Below are 21,887 nucleotides of genomic sequence, written 5' to 3' on the forward strand. Positions count from 1 at the left end.
TCAACGGTTCAAATGGTTCGACTACTTGGGTCAACAGTTCGCTGACCAAATCAACAACTTTTAGCCAAAAAGACGATTCTGGGGTGAAACGGAACTGGTTAGGTGACTGACCAGTTTTTCCGGTCCAGTTTGGTCCAATTTTGAAAACATTGTTAAAAACAATGAGGCATATTTGTAATTATCATATGCATAGGGAAATCTTTTCCTGAAACCCATATAGTTGGGACCAACATTGGTGACCACGTGAGATCGATTAAGAAACATACCCTCTTCTAACCGTATTTTTTTTTTCTAATCTCTCTTCTTTCTTCTCATTCTCATCAGTTTTTTTATCTAAAACTGCAACTGTATAGAAAAAAAATATCAAACTTGAGTAGTTTGGTTGAAAGAGAACAAATCCACCATCACCACACTTCAATTACTGGTCATAAGAATATTAACAATTATTATAATTTATGTACTTTTGAATGTTAACAGTAATTATATTGATATCATAGTTCATAAGAATAAGAATAATTCACACTACACATAATTGCATATGTTATTATGCGTTTTTTACATCTATATACCTTATGTATAGTCATTTACCCATTTGATACTTAAATTTAGTGTTATCCATATATGTTTGAGCATTCATTTGAGTTTTCCTAGCATGCCCATTCTCATTTCAATTTTTTGACCATATCCAATGCATACCCAAAGCATTTCCATTCTTCTCTTAAAATTGCCTTCTGTTTTTCTGATACTTTGATCCTTGGGTAAACGCAATCCAAATTTTTTATACTCCCATGACCACGATCTGTTGAAATACATTAATCCAACAAGATCTAACATTTAAATCACAGAAGATGAAACATAGATAAAGTGTTCCACTGTTTTGCAGTAAGCAAGTTTTGGTTAGGACTGGCAAAGAAAAAAGCATACACAAGTATTGAAAATGGCAATGAATGACAAGGAGAATAAGATCAAGCTTCTTGCACAGATTTGGCGCGAGCAGCAGCTCTCTCTAATGCCTTTAGTCGGTTAGCTTCCATACGAGTTCTCTGCTCCTCTGTGATATGGATTTCACTAGAACCATTTCCTCCAGTATCTAGCACTTGATTTAATGATTCTTTAATCAAATTATGAACTGAAGTTACTCCAGAGCTAACCATTTGGCTTGGCAAAGATTGTGGAGATTCCTGCAGTTAAAGATGACACAAATTCTTTTCAGTTGATGCCAGGAACTAACTGAATCTACATTTCTGAAAAAGTAGGGAGAAATGATAAGGAAAGTTATGCAATGTAGGGTAAGCACTATATCTCTTTCCTTTACATTCTTACTGATCTATTCTTCAGTTAAGCCAACATGCAATCATTGGAATATATAATATGCATAATCCTTTTTTGGTAATAATAAGTTAATAACCATAGTTCGATGACCCAGAGGTTTATCTTTTCAATAGATCACATCATCATCTAAGCTTTGTTATATGAGGTTGGCTATTTCAATAGATCACATATTTGATTTTTGGATTTTGAGAGGGGGGGAAGTTGGTCAATGCAATTTTGGTTCTCATTGACCAAGATACCTGCAAACAGTATTGAATTATCCGAATTCAAATTCGAATTCGACCCCATTAAGGGTGATCCAAATCTGATCCGTTTATAATTGGATCAAATATGGATAATGGATCTACCCCTATCCGATCTGATATAATCCGATTCGATTTAAATATAGATGCTCATATGTGTTTACAACCCTAGTTCTTTTTCAGATTTATGTGGGGTCCACAAAAAATTATTTTCCCTATATGGGTAAGTGATACCCATCTCCTAAGTGGGCAAATAACTTTCCCACCTTGGGGGGGGATTGCCAACACTTGACAAAATTTCCCATTTTAATAATAGCTTTTTATGGCTAAAACAGTCGTGTTATTTACCTGGGAAATAAAAGAACATGGGTAAATGCACTTATCTGGGTAAGTATTTTCCAAGAAATACTTGCCCAGGTAAGTAACTTCATGAAAAGCGAATGGGGCCTAAAATGCAAGTCAAGAATTTCTAGTTGGGCAAATTCATACTTCATGCATATACAATCACATAACTTCAGGAAGAAAATCAAAAAAAGGAAAAAACAAAGAAAAGCTCTACTTGTTTCACATTGCATATGCACCTTTAAACAACTAATCAAATAGAAATAACACCTGGTAATTCTTGGCAAAAATAATAATGTAATGCTGCTTGATTCAAATCTTATTTACGAAATTTGATACATTGAAAGGTGTGGAACCGGTTACTAAATTAGTGGGCCTAAAGAAGCCCACGTGCAGAACCAAGTTCAAATACAACTTATGGCATCTTTCAAAGACTTGTAAAAGCCTAGGCCCCAACTTGAGGCCCAAAAGAAAATGAAAGGACTGCACTTCAATGACGTTTACATTTGAGAAACCATCAAGGTGATTTGTGCACAAACTGAAAGAAAAGAAACAAAGAAAAAAGAAAGATCCAATATAAAAAATAATAATAATAAGTTCCTGACCATAGTACCCCAAATCTTTGGGCTGATTTTCACCAAGGTAAGAAAGAGGGAAAGAAGAAGAAAGATCAAGTTGAATTCCACTGAGCTATCCCATTCCTCTGAAAGCAAGTCTTTACCAAACTTATTGCAGAACCTGGAACTATGATTCTAATGGTTGGTCATTCAGACACATTCAGGTATGACCAGGACTAGGTTTTTCCCAATACTATTCCTATCTTTGAAGTTTGAACCCCTGTCCTCTCCTACCTTGGGAAAAAGATCTTTCAAGTACAATCCAAATCATCATAAGAAAATGCACATCATTATCCATCCATAGTTGATAATCTATCCAGAAAATGCAGAAGTAAAATTCTATGCTACACTTCCATTCTTCAGTCCATTCATCCCCCACAAAAAATCTAAGCAACTAGTCACTAAGTCTTTCTCAAACAGCAAAGACAGATGTTCAAGAAATATAAAATAATTTGAACATTAGGAACTGTAGGAGACATACATTTAGGAGTTGACATCAACAAATCCATTCACTTCCAAGTACCACATGGTGAAGAATTGTGTTTTCCCATGGAAAAGAAAAGAAATCATTTTTTTCACAAGGAAATCTGTTACCGATACTTGCTAAAGGTGTTTGGCTGTTTATTTTAAAAAGGAAAAAGGTGCACCATCTCAAAATTTTAGAATTTTGAAAACAAGAACTAGAACTGCACAATATAAGCACATAGTTTGATGAAGCATAAGAAAAAATACTTGCTTCAGTAGCCTTCTATTGGTAGTGAACTACAATATCATTAAAAATTAGAAAACAAAAATTGATCACAACTTACTTCAGTAATCTTCTGATAAATCTCATCAAACATGTGTCCCTGTACATCATCAGCATCATTGTTCCTAGTTGATTGCTCTCCCATTTCAAGATCTGGCTTCTCCAATGTCATAGCTCCTTCTGCACCTGAAAGAACTAGATTAGAATCCTATGGCACTTAAAAAATAGAAGCACCCGTCATGATCTATAAAGTAGCCAATTAGAATTTTCGCATAAACTTTGGAAAAAAAAGCCTTCAAGGTCACAATCTAAGACAAGATATCCATTTTGTTAATTCATCATCTTTGAAAACAATTTCCAAGGCTCCAATCAAGCAAAAGATCAGAAGTTTTGTGTGTTGGGAGAAATGCCAACACTCAACTGATAAAGTTCAAATAAGGGACATTACCCAATATTGGTCCTCACCATCAAGGGTGTTAGGAGAAGTGGACTGGATATGGACCTAACTGTTAGCACCTTTGCTCAAAATAGCCATTCTAAGTATAGGACTTACGTTCTCACACTTGTTAGCCTAAGACTCTACCATTGTTCAAAGCAATAGACCCTTAGAAGTAACCAAATTCAAATTAAAAAAAAGAAAACATAGAATTGACACTCTAAGAAATCGTGAGAAAATTGATTTCTTCTTTCTCCATTGATTCTTTTCCTGCTTCCATGCTTGCATCATAGGATGTTGACACATATACAATCAGTTCTTCCCACTAGCAAAATGACCAAAAGTTTAGGGAAAGCTAGAAGCAGGGATACCTGGTTCACAATCTCTGCCATCTTGTTCAACTGGTGGTTCATGCAATTTTGAAGGGTCCCCTCCATTGGCAACTCTCTCTCTTAATTCTTTAATGCATGTCTGTTCAAAATTACCATCCAATAGAAAAGTAAATGAGAAAATTATAACAATTTGAATGTATCCTAGAGAGATATGTCCTAGAAATTATGTGATCAAGGTCCAGTTTGGGAAGAGTACAAATTACAAATGTGTACAGTACAAATACAGGGTTTATAAATACCATATACAAGGTTTTGTACTGAACACATTTGTATTTGCACTTTCCCAAACTGAGCCCAAGGAACATTTACCCAGATTCCTTTACTACTGCAGACAGAAACCACAAATTAGCCAGTTTAATCAGTCAACTAGTTCTGTACTACTTTTGAAAAAAAAAGTTTGTATTGGACAATATGGGAGATTATAAGGTATTTTTTGGTAAAAAATACTTAAAACCTACTCTCTTATATTAGGAATGTAGTTGTTACAACCTTCTTACTCTCTTACATTAGGAATGTAGGTTGCTACGACCTTCTTACTGACCAAATCATCAAATAAATGCTAATTGATTTTCTCAACATCTAAAGGACTCCAGCTTATTAGTTCAGGACAAACTTTTTCAATGGGTATGCAAATTTATTTGTAATTTTGAGTAGCAAAGCACTGAATTCTGGATGTTTCAGCTTTCCAATAGTGAGGGAAATGAAAAAGTGCCGCTTCATCCTTGCCATCTCCCCTGATCTAGATAAGATTATACAGAGAAAAGAACCAAATTGTTATAACTGTAAATAACAGATTGTAATCATTTTTGGTAAATCAAATTATTTGATTACCCATAAAAAACAATTCTATATACTATCTTAGATGAAAAAACTGTTGTAGTTCATAAAACAAGCTATTTTCCTAATGCTACATAATGTGATCTACCTTCTTATCTGCAACTCAAATGTTACTTGAACTATTCAAACTTATGAAGTAATATAAAATTCAAATGTTGAGGAAATTTCTGATACAAAAGAATTACATGTTAAGAGAAAATCACACTTGCTAAAAGACTTGGGCAAACAACACACTTGGAGAAGATAAGAAATCAACCCAATTCTTGATTTATTGATTTATTGAATTGAACCTCTACAATAAATAGAAAATAAAATTTTATTAATAATAGGAAAAAGGGAAGCATAATAAATAGTTGATGAGCTATCACCATACCTTTTCAAGCACAAACAAGATGAGCAAAAACATCAAAACAAAACCAAAACCAAAAAAAAAAAAAACAATTCTTTGGATTAAATCAAGAAGATACCAGAATTCATCCCCAAGATCCTCTTTTGACACTCCTTCAAACTCTGGCAAAATAAGAATCCAGTCCAAAATGCTTCTTCCACAAAGCATTGCAACCTGATATCTTCCTCAGGCTTTGTCTTTAAATATCCTTCTATTCCTCTCCTTCCAAATTTCCCAACAGATAGCAAAAGAATGACAGCTCCATGCAATCTTTGCTTTTGAATTTCCATGTAGTGTAGGCCAACAAGCAAAAATCTCTCTCGGGGTTCTAGATTCAAAGAGTTCCAATTTGAATAAACCAAAGAAGAATTCCCAAATGAATTCCAATTAACAACAACCAATGTAAAGAAGAAATACATTCTCCTCAGCAGCTTTGCATAAATAGCATCAACTGTCCAGCCGGAGGCCTCTATGCTGAATATGATCCAATGTAAGGATACTTTCCAAAGCCACCAGACAAGTAAATGCTTAAACCCTAGGTGGAACAGGAATTCTCCATATTCCTTTTACCTCCGGTCACTTTCCTTACGAGAGCGTTGTAAAATGACTTAATAAAGAAATTACCATTTTTAGAATCCTTCCACCATCTTGCATCTATTCTCTCCACTTGCACCTCAACAAATTACAATTTTGATAACAACTCCACACATTCCCCTATCTCCTAGTCAAAGAGAGGCCTTCTGAACTTTAGGCACCAAACTACTCTCCCTTGAATCATCTCAATGTTTTCTGCAATTGAGATGTTCTTCCTGCTTAAGTTGTACAATCAAGGGCAAAGATCACAAGATTTAAGAAAGATGATTGAAAACTCATAATTCCTTTCCACATGCACACCCCATAAGATGATTTCACTTCCTTTGAGTGCCAACCTAACCAAACCATACTTACAGGCCACAACCCTTCTCAATAGAGCTTCCCTTTCCAAACCTAATCCTCACAACCATTACCCCAAAAGTGCCATGTTGAAATTTTCACTCTCCTAATCCCCAAACCCCATTCTTTTATCTCCCTGCACACCCAATCCCAATTCTCTAAATTGTACTTCCTTTCAAGACCTTTTATTCCCCATAAAAACTCACTTTGCATCCTTTTAATTGACTTTGCCACAGATAAAGGAATTTTAAGAAGAGACAAGTAATAAACTAGTAAATTAGATAGTATGTTCTTAAACAAATTTATTCCCACCCTAAAGATAAATACTTTCCTTTCCATCCTGCCAATCTTTGGTCTATTCTATCCAATACCAACTGCCAAGTAAGAGGAACCAAAGCCCTTGCACCTATCAGAAGCCCCAAATAGGTGAATGGAAACCCCCCATCATACACCCCAATGTCGCAACACTCTCCTCCAAACACAAGATATGTTACGCACTCCAGTCATCACACTCTTGTTTAAGTTAATTTTTTGCCCTGCCAACACCTCAAAACATTTCAAAATTTCCCTCAATTTCAGCACTTGAACTATTGAAGCATCCAGGAAAATAAGTGTGTGCCATCCCCTATCTCTTAACCCCCCAACCCTAGTGGCAGCAGACCCCAGGTCTCTGATAGAATGAGTCAGAGATCCTACCAATTGAGCAACCATAGTTCCTTGCTTAGTATCAATTGCAATAGTACCTTTTCTTTTCACTTGCACCACAACTATATTTCCCATGCAAATTTTAGACTTTACACTGCTATCAAGGTCAAGAAAATTTTCCCATCAAGTCATGTGATTACTACAAACACCATCCGGATACCAATTTCACTATTTTTCTTAGAAGCAACTTGTCATGCAAAGAACATGGTTTCTTCTCCTCACAGTAATTGGCTTGGTTTTTCCCTTCTAGAAAAAACTTTTTAATATGCCAAAGCATTTTGCAATTTTAACACTAGGGCTTTCCATGATACCAATAATCATTTTCAATATGGCCAGAAGTTCTGTAATGATCACAACTTTTGAGAACGATCATTAACTTTTTCATAATTACCTTTTCCCTTTCCCTTGTAATATCTTCCTTTGAAATATTGACTTTTTCCTTTATCACAATTAGACCTGTTCATGGCCAGACATAAGCTTAGCTTTTATCAAAATTTGAATAAGCCCAGCCTGAAACAATGTAAAGCCGGGCCTGAAACCTGGCCTGTGAACAGGTCTAGTCATGATATCCTTTTTAGGCTTTGCTCCTTTCAGATTTTTCGCCTATGCCTGAATCTCTTCTCCTTTCATTTACAGACATTTTCTCAGTAGAATCTTGAGAACCAAGAGTCAGTTTTGAGTGAAGAAATATTTAACAGATTTTCCAGCATGCCAATTAACCCTTTTGTTCATGGGCTTCCAAAGAAGCCACGAATTCAGTAATAGTCAAAGTAGAAATATCTTTTGAATATTCAATTTCTACAACAATTGGGTCAGATTTGCTAGAAGACTAATCAAATTTTTTTCAACAATTCTTTGTAACTTTGTTCTAAGATATCAAAACCAAGTGATCTCATTTGATTAATTGTATCCACAACTTTCATGCTTTCAAATTCTTTCATACGTAAATATTCAAGTTGTCTTCTTATTACCTTGAAACTCACTTTTAAGAATGGCATGTGTTTCTTTTTCTCTTTTAACTCCAATAGTTCTCAGAAAGACAGTCTCTGTTACTCCTTGTTGAATGAAGAGCAATGCCTTTGTATCCTTATTCCAATTCCCCTTTAGTTACTCCTTTTGAGAAGTGCTCAAATTTGCCCCCTTTGGCAACTCATTATAGTCATTTTCAACTAAGTCCAAGTTCTTGAGACATAAAGAGTGTTTTATCTTGACGCTCCAATAGTCATAATTTTTTATCAATACAATAGTCATGAGTTTTTCCTCCAAAGATCAGTATAACAGGTTGAGAAATACTTAGACTACCCCATTCATCAGCATCTTCCTTCAATACCAATTTCTGGAGAGCAAAACCACACTTGCTACAAGACTAGGGCAAAGAATATATGTGGAAAAGAAAAGAAAATCAACTCAATTCTTGATTCCTTGAATACATGAATTCTTGAAGTGAATCTGTACATCATCGCATATTTATAGGCCACCTTTAATTGCCTAGCACTCAACCTTACATTCATTTCTTTGCTATTAAAGAATGGACCTCTAATGACCATCTTACATCCATACATGCATCAACTCAAGACTCACTTAATGCTTAATCTAGAACACATTCCTCATCTTCTATTCTAGAATCAGTCTAGGTCAATCTAAAAGATTTTAGAATGCATTAACTCCTATGTCCTAAAATTACCTGTAACTTTGAAAGTAAGGAATTCCTATAATAATGTTTTAGCAATATTATTTCTTTCTGGATTACAAAAGTATCTTAAACCTTTGGAATGGTAAACATGTCAGAAGAAACAATTTCAGAACCAGATAGATTTGGATGTTAAGGTAACCAAGAAAAATAATGGATATCAAAAGACCAATATTTAGGGTGCTGTGTAGCAAGAAAAATAAAAACATAAAAGAAAAAAAAAAGACCTTCATTCCATGGAATCATCACATGGGTTAAGACGATGTTTTCCACTGGCCACTGGTGGACTTGAACTCTTGTGTATCAATCAAAGAACATTGTCCAGTTTGCTAGACAGCCCTCTATGTGTCATTTACAAATTGTTAAGAATGTAATAGTTCCGGAAAATAAAATAAATTAAAATAATTTAAAGAAACTGTTATGATGATGAATGGCATATTTAGCATTCTGATTATTTATTAGTCAGGATTACAAGGATAAAAAAAAAAGTTTCAAAAGCCATCAATAAGTACAGATTTTGATAACAATTACTGATGTTGTGTCTGGATGAGCCCAGAATGAAATACCAACTCTGTAGGTTTCATGATTCTGGTTTGGGCCCAATTATGAAACATAACTCAGAAACTAGCAGATTTCAGTCCTCCAATTCCATATTTTTTTCCTGAACCTTATCTCCCCACTGGGTTGGTCTTTAAAATTCGGCACAACTGAGGCAGAACAAGAAGTTAATTCTATTTTAACACTCTTGATCCGAACACATCCCAAGACTTCTCCTTTTTGACAATTTTAACTCCAAAGCTCTATTATCTATCTTCATATACTAAGTTCCGTAACGCCGATATACTTCACGTAAAATAAATTAACAGCATTATTATAATTGCATAATTAATGGCCTACCCTGACACGATTCGTAGCACCAACTTTTTCCACCTTGTGCACAAACTGATCGAACGAGTAGTAAGGAAGCAAATGTGAGTGCCATTCAGCATATAATCCAATTAGGTTCCTAATATCGCTAACCTACAAAAGACCCAGTTGCAAGTTAATCCTTCAGAAAACAGAAAAATGCAAACTATACATCAAAACCTAGTTATATCGGAGATAGCAGAAGTACTTCGTGCCCACGGCCTCGAAATTTGAAAGAGCGAGGGAAGTGGCGAAGAACGTAACCAAGGCCATCGTTGGAGAGGAGAAGCCCTGGAGTGAGTTTCGGCCTCGTTCTTGGAACCTTTTTGGGCTTCTCGGGAGCCTTATCAGTTGGTTTTGGAATCCCACTGTTCTTGAATGATGGCCGGGAGAAATTAGAGCTGGAATTAGGATTAGAATTGGAGCTAGGGTTCGTACTTGCTGATGGACAATCTCGGGACCAATGGCCTGGCCGGCCGCACTTGTAGCAGCCCGTCGGCGCCGATCCTCCATTCTCCATCTTCCGCCTCTCTCTCTCTCTCTCTCTCTCTCTCCCTCTCAACTCCAGTGGTGGTTATGGATGTCGTTTTGGCGGGAAGAAAAAACTAGGAGGGAGGGAAAAATGAGTTGGGTATTATCGGAGTGATTGGTTGCAAAGCAAGGACTGACCTCTCGTTATTCCTGTCAGGAGGTGTTTGGTGCCGATGCTGTTTCGAGTTGGTATTTAGGAATGGCAACGGCGTGGGTTCGGGACGGGGATCATATTTCCCTGATTCCCCACGATTCTCGATGAGGATGGGTTCTCCACGAGGACCCAAATCTTCAAAATTTTTGTAGATAACAGTATTAATTTGAAAAATAAATGTAATTAAACTAAATAAAAATTTTAAATTATAATTATTTTTTAAATATGTTTTGATATATATATATATATACATAATCGGGGTCGGGGCAGGGCAGGAACCTCAATCTCCATCCCCGACCCCAACCTCGATCGGGGATTCCTATTAATCCACGTCTCCATTCCCGCCTCGCCAAAACAATCCCCAGGGGTCGGGAAGTCAAGTCCTCGCCAGGGATGGGGAAAATTATCATGATGCCATCCCTAAGTTAGACCTCTTGCCAATAAAACAAGTTCCAATGAGTCTTGATCTACTCCTTACAGAATGCACCTCACACCGACCTCATAGTATGTTTTGATCGCACATTGGGAATATTTTCCACATTTGTATTTATTATTGATGAGTAAATGTTTCCGACAGGGGTGAGATGTGTTCATGTGAGGCGTGCTTTATGAGGAATAGATCCCAATTCTGTTCCAACACCTACCAATGTCATTTGACATCACACATCTTATTTTAAAACAAGGACCATCATAAAAGTGGGACCCACCATATATGAGATATATGGTGTGAGATGATGTTAATAGGGCGTTAGAAACATCTTTTACTGGCAAGTGATTGGAATTCTATTGTTTTTTTCTTAAAATGCTGTTGGGTCATCACCACCACCTCAACCTAGGCGTTTTGAGTTAAAACGTCAATTCTATGTTCCATTGAAATTTGTTTTGAGTTAAAAGGTCATTAAACAATTTTACTAAAAACCAAGTTTTAAAATACAACCTGAAAATGGAATTGTTCTGGCCATCAGTTTTTAGATTGACGATCAAATCATTTGATTTGAACGAACGGCCTGTTCTGATAGCAAAATAAAAAAAATGTCAAAACCATTGAACGAGTCAACGGATCAATGGCTCGATTGCCTGGATCAATGGTTTATTAACTTTTCCAACGATTTTTTATTAGATACCAGATTTGGAGTAAAACAGAATCGATTGCCTGAATGATTCTCAGGCCAAACAGTCTGACTGTCCGGATCAACGAAAGTTCGAAAACGTTGCTAAAAACATCAACAGTGGGGGTGTCGATGTTTCTCCTTGAAACGCTACCACATGATGGCCACCTAGGCATTTTGATTTTTGAGTTTAAACGTCAATTTTCTGTCCGGTTGAGACTGCTTTGAATTAATAATAGAACAGTCATAACACTTTGTTTCTTGCTATAACCATGAATCATGAATGTTTAACTTCCCGTTTGAAGAAACAAGGAACTGACCAGTATTATGGTGCATCATTGCCATCACATGCTCGCAGAAATGGTTATACACCATTAAATACTTATAAACCTACTCATTAGATCATTGTTTTCCTTCGATGGAATATTACATCTTTTTCTTTGGTTGGACAAGGGCAACTTTTTGCCCTAAATATCAATAAAATATAATATTTTTATAAAATAACAAATATAAGGTAATATTTTTCTGAAAAATATGAAGAAAGGGCAAGACACTATTCATCGTCTTCCTCTTCTTCTCCTTCGCCCTCTCTTTCTCTCTCTTCTCTCTCTTGCTCTTCTTACTGAGACTGCAGCTATGGTGTAACTCTGACGTCTGTCGTAGTTATCTCACCGCGAGCTGGTCGATTGGTATACCCATCTCCTCAAGAAGTCTCCTAGCAAGACCATCCATGTCCATGTTCTCGGACACGTGCTAGATTTACAGGATGTGTTTCAAAGATTCACGTTCGATAACATTTGTCGATTCTCGTTCGGACTAGACCCCGGTTGCCTAGAGCTATCGCTTCCCATCTCAGAGTTCGCAATGGCCTTTGATTTGATATGGTGTCCAGATTATCAGCTCAGTGAGCGTTGTCGCTATCTCCGCTTATCTGGAAGATAAAGTGGCTGTTGAATTTGGGGTCGGAGAAAAAGATGAAGAAGGCTATCCGATTAATCAACGTCCTCACAAAAGAGGTTATAAGACAGGGTCGAATTCAATCAACCAGCTCGCGGTGAGATAACTACGACAGACGTCACAGTTACACCAGAGCTTCAGTCTCACTAAGAAGAGCAAGAGAGAAAAGAGAGAGAAGGAGAGGAAGAGGAAGACGCTGAACAGTGTCATTGCCATTCCTTTAGCAAAAAGTTTTAACCATTGTTTTAAAAATTAGATTGGACAGTCGGACTATTTGACCTGGGAACTGGTCATAACTTCGAGTCCGGTTTTGGATTATTCTATTTTTTTATGAAAAAAAAAGTTGAATTTGTCAAAAAAAGAGCCAATTAACTATAATGGTCGAATTGCTAAAACGTTCGACTTAGGTAGCGATTTGCAGTTTAGATTTGTAAAATTCAAAATTTGAAAAATTGATCTCTCTTTCTCTCCCCCCACCCCCCAGTCTCCTAATATATAATTAATCTATCAGCCTATAATCTAGTTGGGCTTTTTTCTGACAAAAGAAAGAGATCTTCATTTAACTGATCATAGAAATAGTTACATGAGAAGATCGTCTAGAGTCATATTGGATACATAGTTGTGCCACGCATGATATGTAAGCAAAGAGATGAGCAGCTTGATTGTGTTGTCTATTAATATGTACAAAATTTATAGACAAAAAGAGAGATCTAGCATGTCTTAGATTGCAACGATGTAGTTGATCCACCCAATGCTTCGCTGGTCGATCTGTATTTACAAGATCTATAAGATCTACAATATCAGAAAAGACTAGGAGATGCTTGATGTTGTTCGAGCTTGCAGCTTTGAGGCCCATTAAAAGGGCTCGTATTTCGGCATTATAACTGTTGATGGACCGGCAAAGGCCTCCTTCTGCAATTTGGAATCCTTCAGTGGTATTTTTTATGATGAGTCTTCGTCTTGCACTTCCTGTAATTGGATTAAAAGAGCCATCAATAAACATGGAGTTGGTGGGTGAGTTGAGTGATGGCGCATGATGAGGGGAGAGGTGAGCTTGTGATCGGATGCAAGATGATTCATCTTGTAAATAATGTTGTAGAACCTTTTGCACTACCATTAGTGGGTTGGTAGTGGTGTTCTCGTAGAGTAGCTTGTTGCGAGCCTTCCAAATGTGGTAGGTGATCAAACTAAACTTACTTAGACATGATGAGGCTTGTTCTTTACCAAACTGGTTTTTCATTGCATTATACCAATATGATATGATGATGTGAGCCAGTTGGATTGTAAGTGAGTCGGGGTCGAATCCAATCTGGGAGCTCTACCAGACTGCTCTAGTATAGTGACATTGAAAGAAAAGATGAAAGACTGTCTCTTCTCTTTCCTTACAGAAACTACAGAGCAAGTCTGGGCTTCTCAGCCACTTAGAGCATTTATCCTTCGTGAGTAGTCCATCTCATAATAATTTCCAAAGAAATAATTGGAAGCGATAGGGAACCCTGAGTTTCCATAAGATTTTCCAATCGAAATGAGTGGCTGAGGTTGAACTTTCTGCATAGTTATATAGGTGGTATGCAGATTTAACTGTGAAGACTCCAAAATTGTTGTTCTTCCATATAAGTAGATCATCAGATTGATTGGGCTGGAGTGTAATCTTTTGAATGTGGGCAATGACATCCTCGTCAAAAAGTTCTTGGAGCTTTGTGCGGTTCCAGCTGTGATATGTATTTAGCACTTCTGCTACTTTGATATTTGCATTTGGACTTTTATTGGCTGATGTGACAAGATTGGGAATGTGTCCAATGGATGGGATCCAAGGGTCAGCTACAACGGAAATATTGGAACCATCCTTGACAATCCATAGTAGATTGGAATTCATGGTATTAGAGACCCGATGGGCATGCTTCCACCAACATGAGCTTCTTCTTTGTCCTTTCTTGGCCGCAAAAAGAGAAGTATTACCGAAAGTATTTATTTTTTATTAGTTTACTCCATAACCCATGCTTATCTATGAGCAACCTCCAAATTTGCTTTCCAAACATGGCTTTATTCATTTCGGCACTTGTTCGAAAACCCAACCCTCCTTGAGTTTTAGGGCGACACAGTTTTCGCCAGGCTATAGCGTGATGTGTGGGTTCTTTGGAGTTGGACCACCAGAATGTTCTACTTGATTTATCCCGTTTGAATGTGGCTGTCACAACTCTTGGAAGGGTGATGGTTGACATGGTGTAGGTAGGGATTGACTGTAGGACTAATTTGATGAGAGTCGTTCTTCTAGCTTGTGATAATAGCTTGGTACTCCACGCATCGATCTTTGAAGAGACTCAGTCAATTACTTTTTTATGAGAAGTTTGCAATCTGTTATTCACCATAATATAGGAGAACACAAGTACTTAGATCCTTCCATAGATGACTTCACCTTTAGTGAGTGAGAGAAGAATTTCCTGTGTTGCCTTGGGACATTTTTGCTAAAAAATATGCTAGATTTGGCATAATTTATCTGCTGGAAAGATAAGGATTCGAACATTTTGATGATGTTGATCAGAGCTCTAACTTGTGACATGTCCGCTTTACAGAAGATGATGCAATCATCAACAAAGAGCAGGTGCGTGGTGAGAGTGCCATTAAGGACAAAAGGTGACTCCTTCAATGTTGCCTGAGTTGGAAGCCCGAAGTAGGAGCTGTGAGAAGACCTCCATACCAATGATAAATAAATATGGGGATAGTGGGTCACCTTGTCTTAAACCCCAGTTCAAATGAAAACGTTCATATGCTTCTCCTACAATTTGGATTGAGAAGGTGGCTGTGGAGATGCACTGATGAATCATGTTGCACCATTTTGCTAGGAAGCCCATTTTTTGTAAGACATGATATAGAAAGCACCAACCCATCCTATCAAAAGCCTTAGACATATCAAGTTTGAGAGCAATGAAACCTTTCCCTCTTTTCTGAGTTTGCATTTTATGTAGGATCTCCTTCGCTGTGAGAATGCTGTTTGTGATCTGTCTGCCCTTAAGAAATCTTGATTGGAAGGGCGATATCACCTGTTGCATAATAGGTTGCAAACAAAGCACCATCCATTTGGAAATGGTTTTGTAAAGAACATTGCATAAGCTGATTGGCCGGTAACTGGAGGTGTCCACTGGCTTATTATTTTTTGGGATGAAGACTATGTGTTATTTATTTCCTTGGGTAAGTGTTCACAATTAAAGAAGTTTTGAACCATGGAGAGGATGTCATGTTTGAGCACTTCCTAGAAATGTTGATAAAAGTATGCTGTGAAGCCATCTGGACCTGGTGATTTATGAGGACTCATTTCTTTTATTACTGAAGCCAGTTCTTCAAGGTTTGGGGGGAGGAGTAAAGCTTCAATTTGTTAGGTAGATAGCATAGGCATGTTAATGTTCTCTAGAAGATTTTGGTTAAAGCTTTTCGGCTGGTCTCCTGTGTTCAAGATGACATTTTTAAAAGTGAGAGCTATGGTTCCCCGATTAGATGTCCAGTGACCATTTGCAGCTTTTAACCATTCCACAATATTTTTGGTGTTTTTGAGATTAATCATTCGGTGAAAAAATTTAGTGTTTTTGTCCCCTTCTCTAAGCCAGAGTTCTCTAGATTTGAGTCTCCATAATTGCTCTTCTTTGAGCAGCCAGTAATGGTATTACTTTTTGAGTGAATTTAGTAGCTAGTGTTGCTCCTCATTAGCATGGGACATTTGGATGCTGGAAACTTTAGTAGAGAGTGTTTGAATGTGGTCCTGAATCAAACCAAAGTGGGATTTGTTCCAAGCCTGAAGTTGGGATTTACATTCTTTCAATTTTTTTGTGACTTGATGAGCTGCTGAACTTGTAATGTTTTGGTCCCAAATTTGGGTGATAATTTCTCTGCATTGTGGGTATTTAGTCCAAAAAGGTAAGAAATAGAATTGAGGTCTTCTAAGTGGTGGGAATGGGTTGATATTTATACAAATGGGACCATGATCCGATGAGGTGATGTGGAGGTTGTGAAGAAGTGGGGGAAGAGAGAACACCATGAGGAAGTGGCTAAAGCTCTATCTAGTCTCTCCAGGCTTTTTGTGTAGCCTTGCTGGCCATTAGTCCAAGTTAAAGATGGGCCAATGAAATTCAGGTATATTAGGTTGAAGGTGTTGATGAAGTGTGATAGAGCTTTAAATAGGATGGGGCTGAAAGACTTGTGGTCTTCCGGTTTGTATATATCATTTAAGTTTCCCATTAACAGCCAAGGCTAACTTGTGGATGACTGCAGTTGAGTTAAATAACTCAACAGTTTTTTCCTTTGGTGCCTGACCGGGTGGCCATAAAAAAGGAGAAGTTGCTAGGATTGATTTGGGGGCCAATTTTTTTATTTGCAGTTGGATTATATGAGGGTGTGTTTGGAGAATTTCTATATTTGGGGGATTCGACCAGCAACATAATATACCTCCGGATAAACCAACTGCTTCCCAAAGTGCATGGTGTGAAAAACCTAATTTTTTAACTAGTGGTGGAGTTTGGACGAACTGAGTTTGGTCTCAGAAAGGAACAGTATGTCAGGTTTCTCTTTGCAACACAGATTGTAGAGTTCTCTAATTTTCTTGGAGTCATTAACTCCCGTTATGTTCCAGGCAAGTATTTTCATAATGTATGTAAAGAAAATGATGAATGATGAATGCATAATTATAGATAAATAGAAGAAATTAAAAAGAAAATGCAAGGTGGAGCATACCTGGGTAGGTTCAAAGTGTTTGAGAATCAGGTTGGTGAAGTCAATGGTGTGGTAGCAATCCTCCAAACAGCACCCCATCGGGTAAGTGATTGCCTCTGGATTGATGGTGTAAGGGATGGGAGGGGATGTTGGGTCTGGTTCAGATGAGGGTATAGGTGGAAGGAGAGTGGTTTTGGATAGTATGTATTCTGGGGGAACTAGCTGTCCGGTAAAGAAGTTATCCACTTGTCCATCATTTACTACTAATAAAGTGTTGGAGGAAGGGTCCATATAGTAGCTACGTGGGCAGCTATGTTTTCTCTTCCCGGTAAGTAAATTGATTGTGCCTAAGCTCCCTGTTTTGGTAAGATAGTGGGCTGTCAAATCCAATTTCTGGTCATTAGGCCACTTGGTTTGGTTATGATTAGCATGCAGGTTCGAAATACTTGCATGACGGCCACGTGTTGACTTGGAAGGAGTGCTGGCTGGAGGGGACTCGGTGGGATTCTCATGCATGTGCGAGTTATCGGAGATGAGTGCGAGATGTTCACTGGAGTTGTTGATACAATGTCTTTTCCGACCACCTGATCCGTCTTCAGAATCCTCGTCCGAGCCATGTTCACTATGGCGGACTCTACAAGAGTCTGGTTTGGCTTTGTTCAGGTTGAAGACTAGGAGATTGAAGGGTTTCTCTGGGCGGAACTCTGCTCTCAACCATTCACTGGGGTTGTTGATGGTTCTCTCTTCAAGTAGCTATTTGTAATCCACAGTTGTGGAGATTAATCGCTTGCAGTTCGTCCAAACATGGTCGATGAGGCCACAGTTTGCATAGACACGAGGGAGTTGCTCGTAGCAAAAACGAAGCCAAATCGGCTTACCCTGATAGAATATGAAGTGCCCTTCGCAGTGGGGTTTGCGAAGATCAATAATAATTTTCTTCCTAACATACAAACCCCGGATTAAGTGGCATGTTGGAATTTTTCCTGGTTGGGGACGATTGCTCCTGCTACTTGTGCAAGAGCAAACCCTGCTATCCTCGACTGTCCCTTTGGGTAGCATGCGTATTTGCAACCGTAGCCGCTGACTCCATACCTTCTCAACTATGCCAGTGCATGAATCACTCCACTCTTCAAGAAGTATCCAGCTGGATCGATAAAACCATGGGCCTTCCTCTAATGCAATTCGTCTATCATTCTGATCAGAAAACAAGAACTCAAGACTTCGCCCTTTAATAAATTGAACCGTAATAGGAGTTGTAGCTTTCCATTGAATGCTAACATGGTTAGCCAAGGTGTCTTCAATTACTTGTTGGCACGAGAAAATGTGCCCCTTTAATGTAAGGGTTATAACATTAATAGCTTCCTCTATAGGTTTGAAGGAAGGAGTTTGAAAGTCACAAATTACATTTACTGCATGTGAGAAGAGGGATTCGAAGTTTGCAGTTGCATGCATGGAATCTGTGGTGGATATTATTTCTTTTCCCTTCGAGGACATACTGGTATGAGGGATATTCGGTTTTCACGAGAGAGGATGAGAGGCAGTAACTTCCCGATGAGGCCCTATGGGGGCCGCAGAATGTAGGGTGGTACGGGGGAGAGAATCTATCTATAAAGAAAGGTGGAAGAATCTATGCTGTAGCACAATCTATCCACCCGATATGACTGTAATGGAATGTGGGGTGATAATTTCAGGGGTTATGTGGATGATAGGTTGGAGAGAGAAGGAGAAGTTACAGAGGAGGAGAAGGCACTAGGCTAGCAAAAGATTAACAAGAAGAAGTTACGGAGAAGGAGGAGGTTATAGAGAAGAAGTTACCGACATGCAAGGTTGATAAGCTTGCTAGCTTGAGAGGCTGCTGCGTGCAGGGGTGGGGCATGCAGAAATGGGGCAATCTGATGTGAAGGTTAGAGATAAACTAGCATGCAACTCTGGATGGAGGTTAGTTATTGGTTAGGAGGAAGATTATGGATGGAGGTTAGGTATTAGTTAGAAGAAGGTTGTGTAAGGAGGGAGATGAATTGACAATGGTTAGAGGATAACGTACCTGAGAATACAAACCAGCACAAGATTGATAATTGAAGAATGGAAGGTGAGCCGGCGCTAAGGGGAACGAGCAAACACTGAGGTCGACGAGAGAGAATCAGAGAACATGTAATCTAGTTGGGCTTTTAAACATCAATTCTAATACGACTTGTATGACCCAATATTATAAATTAGAATATACATCTAATAGGAAGCCTATTTCTCAAATATTTGACACCATGGGTCGATCCATTCAACTTGGACAATTGAACTATTAACCCAAACCCGGTGGCCAAAGCAGTTCCACTTCCGATTGGTTTTTAAAATATTACTTTCAACCAACTTTATCAACATAAGTACCAAACAGAAAGTTTCATGTCACAACACCTGACATGAAAATGACATGTTTGAGCTTGGAATGGCAATGGTATCAAACACAATATTCTTTTGGTAGTGCCAAAGTGACCTCTAAAGTCTAAACTATGCTGTTGAGGCTCAATTTGGACGGAGTGTAAATACACATATGTATGTAGAGTGTAAAACATTGTATTTTGCATCATTTTGTATGCATTTGTATTGTACATATTTGTATTTATACTTTTTTGAAACTAAATTGGAACTTGTAAGAATAAACTTTTAATAGGTTATAGAACCAATAATAATACATTTACACCGGTCAAAAAAATATACTAGGAAAGAACAAACACAAGACCTAAAATTGATTGGAAAATGAGAAAAAAAAAACAAAAAGAAAAATACAAAACAAGAAATTCAAGAATGCACACAAATATTTACATGGGGCCTACATCCACAAACCTCAGTAGAAAAGACGTGTACTATAAAAATAGTAGACTACAATTATAGCGTATACAACCTCCCTCATCAAACCCTACCTATGAATGAGAAAAAACCTAATGGCCAGGCCTGTTATTTCCACATGAGATCATTATGAAAATTTTCTTTTCAAATTTTTATCAACTTGTTTTCTCAAGGATTGGACTATGAAGGCATCAACACAACAAGATACTTGGGACCCTAAGTAAGAAATTGAATGACATGAATCCCATGTACTTTGTAGTTGGTGTGGGGCATTATTATTGGTTCCACATCTTATTAAACAACTATTTTGTTCAATTAATCCAATCTTATTTGAGAAAAATACTTAAACCTCTTTTAAGGTACATGAAAAATTCTAAAACCATATCCTCCAATTTTTAAAATGATCACTCAGACCTCTGTTATTAGCTAATGTCATAAGCTAATAGCTAGGGGTGGCCATGAACCGAGTTTCTTACGAGCTCGAGCCTGATACATAGGCTCATTTTCTAATCGAGCCGAGCTCGAGCCAGTGAAGCTCAGCCCATTAGGCTCACAATCCTAGTATAATAAATAAATAATTTTTTATTATATACATACATACACACACACGCACATACATACATAAATACATACATACATACATACATACATACATAAATACATGCATGCATGCATGCATACATACATATACATATAAATATATAAATATATAATAAATGGTTTTTATTATATAAAATAATATTTTTTAATATAACATTTTATTTTTTATGTATAATATTAAATAAATTTTATAATTCTTATTTTTTGTATGTAAAATAAAAACACTTTTTTATATGTATATTTTTTACTTTTTATATGTATAATAATAAATAATTGTTATAATTCTTATTTTGTTGTATGTAAAATAAGAATATATTTTTATATATATACTTTTTATTTTTTAGAAAAAACTTGGCTTATAGTCGAGCTTGAGCCGAGCTGAGCTCGAACTTGCGAGCTTTGAACTGAGCCAAGATCAAGCTCAAGTCTCTAGCTTGAATCGAGCTTGAGCCTAAGCTCGAATAGTGAGGTATTAAGCTCGAATCGGCTCAATCGGCTCGAATTCAGCCCTATAAATAGCATCCAGTCCTTTGTTAGTCATTCGTCATGTTCTATTTGCATGTGACATTACATTCACCTTATATCATTTCAAATATCCAATTTTGAAACAATATAAGAATGGAAAATCAAATAAATAAAAAGATCCGACAAAAGTAACAAAATAACCTAAGTGTTGTGAGCTAGAATTCTTATTGTAGTCATTCGATATTTTCCAAACAACAGCTTCAAATCTAATACTAAAACAAGAAAATGAGATCCCAAAATCAGTGCTTCTTCTTCTTAGAACAAAAGGAGAAAAATCTATCACATTTATGATCTGGCCAAATTGTAGAAGCATGAGGCTCTATTTGGTTTGTAGGATGCAAAGGGAAAAAAGAAGGAATATTCTCAAATATTCATCCCTCCCCATGTTTGATTTGTGGGATGTCATGAAATAGGATGGGCAAAACATGGGATCATAATTCCCAAATCTTGGGAACTGAATCACATCAATGTGAAACAAGCAAGAAAGGAGGGGGAAACCTGTTTAACATTAAAAAACACATCTTTTTAGTATTTTTAAGAGTAAACATTAGACACATGGTTTGTTTATAAATTAATATTTATTTAATAAAATAATTTAATTAAATGATTTTTTAATTAATAATTAAGTATTAATATTAAAATCGGAAACTAATAAAAACTAAAACACTAATTGATGTTATTAATTAGTTAAATAATTATTAATAATAATTTATTAACAATTAATAACTAATGATAAGATATTAAATAACAAAATTATTAATTAGTTAATAACTATTTAATTATTAAGTTATTTAATAAAATATAATAATTGTTATTCTTAATTAATTTATATAATGGTTATTTATTAATAACCGATTAATCAAATAGAATTATCAATTAATTAATTTAATTAACATGTGGA

General features: G+C 36.9%; 2 protein-coding genes across 3 annotated transcripts; both read right to left on the reverse strand.

The window, feature by feature from the left end:
- Positions 1 to 759: 759 nt before the first annotated feature.
- Positions 760 to 10,619, reverse strand: LOC148864192 (zinc knuckle (CCHC-type) family protein). 2 transcript variants are annotated; one of them, XM_088974373.1, is made up of 5 exons: positions 9,777 to 10,619; positions 9,560 to 9,682; positions 4,089 to 4,188; positions 3,343 to 3,467; positions 760 to 1,181 (listed from the first exon to the last, which is right to left on the reverse strand). In XM_088974373.1, the coding sequence occupies exons 1-5, from the start codon at positions 10,086 to 10,088 to the stop codon at positions 966 to 968; spliced, it is 876 nt and encodes a 291-aa protein (XP_088830499.1). In that variant the 5' UTR covers positions 10,089 to 10,619; the 3' UTR covers positions 760 to 965. The 2 variants fall into 2 exon arrangements, with proteins under 2 accessions (XP_088830499.1, XP_088830500.1); XM_088974374.1 differs by having other exon boundaries at positions 3,343 to 3,461; positions 9,777 to 10,545.
- A 4,198-nt stretch (positions 10,620 to 14,817) lies between these two features.
- Positions 14,818 to 18,514, reverse strand: LOC148864193 (uncharacterized). The gene is made up of 3 exons (XM_088976303.1): positions 18,113 to 18,514; positions 17,042 to 17,773; positions 14,818 to 15,360 (listed from the first exon to the last, which is right to left on the reverse strand). The coding sequence occupies exons 1-3, from the start codon at positions 18,512 to 18,514 to the stop codon at positions 14,941 to 14,943; spliced, it is 1,554 nt and encodes a 517-aa protein (XP_088832429.1). The 3' UTR covers positions 14,818 to 14,940.
- Positions 18,515 to 21,887: the final 3,373 nt, after the last annotated feature.

Source organism: Nelumbo lutea, chromosome 3 (assembly GCF_056320005.1).
Source record: "Nelumbo lutea isolate HS-2025 chromosome 3, American lotus-T2T, whole genome shotgun sequence".
In the NCBI taxonomy this organism is placed as follows: domain Eukaryota; kingdom Viridiplantae; phylum Streptophyta; class Magnoliopsida; order Proteales; family Nelumbonaceae; genus Nelumbo; species Nelumbo lutea.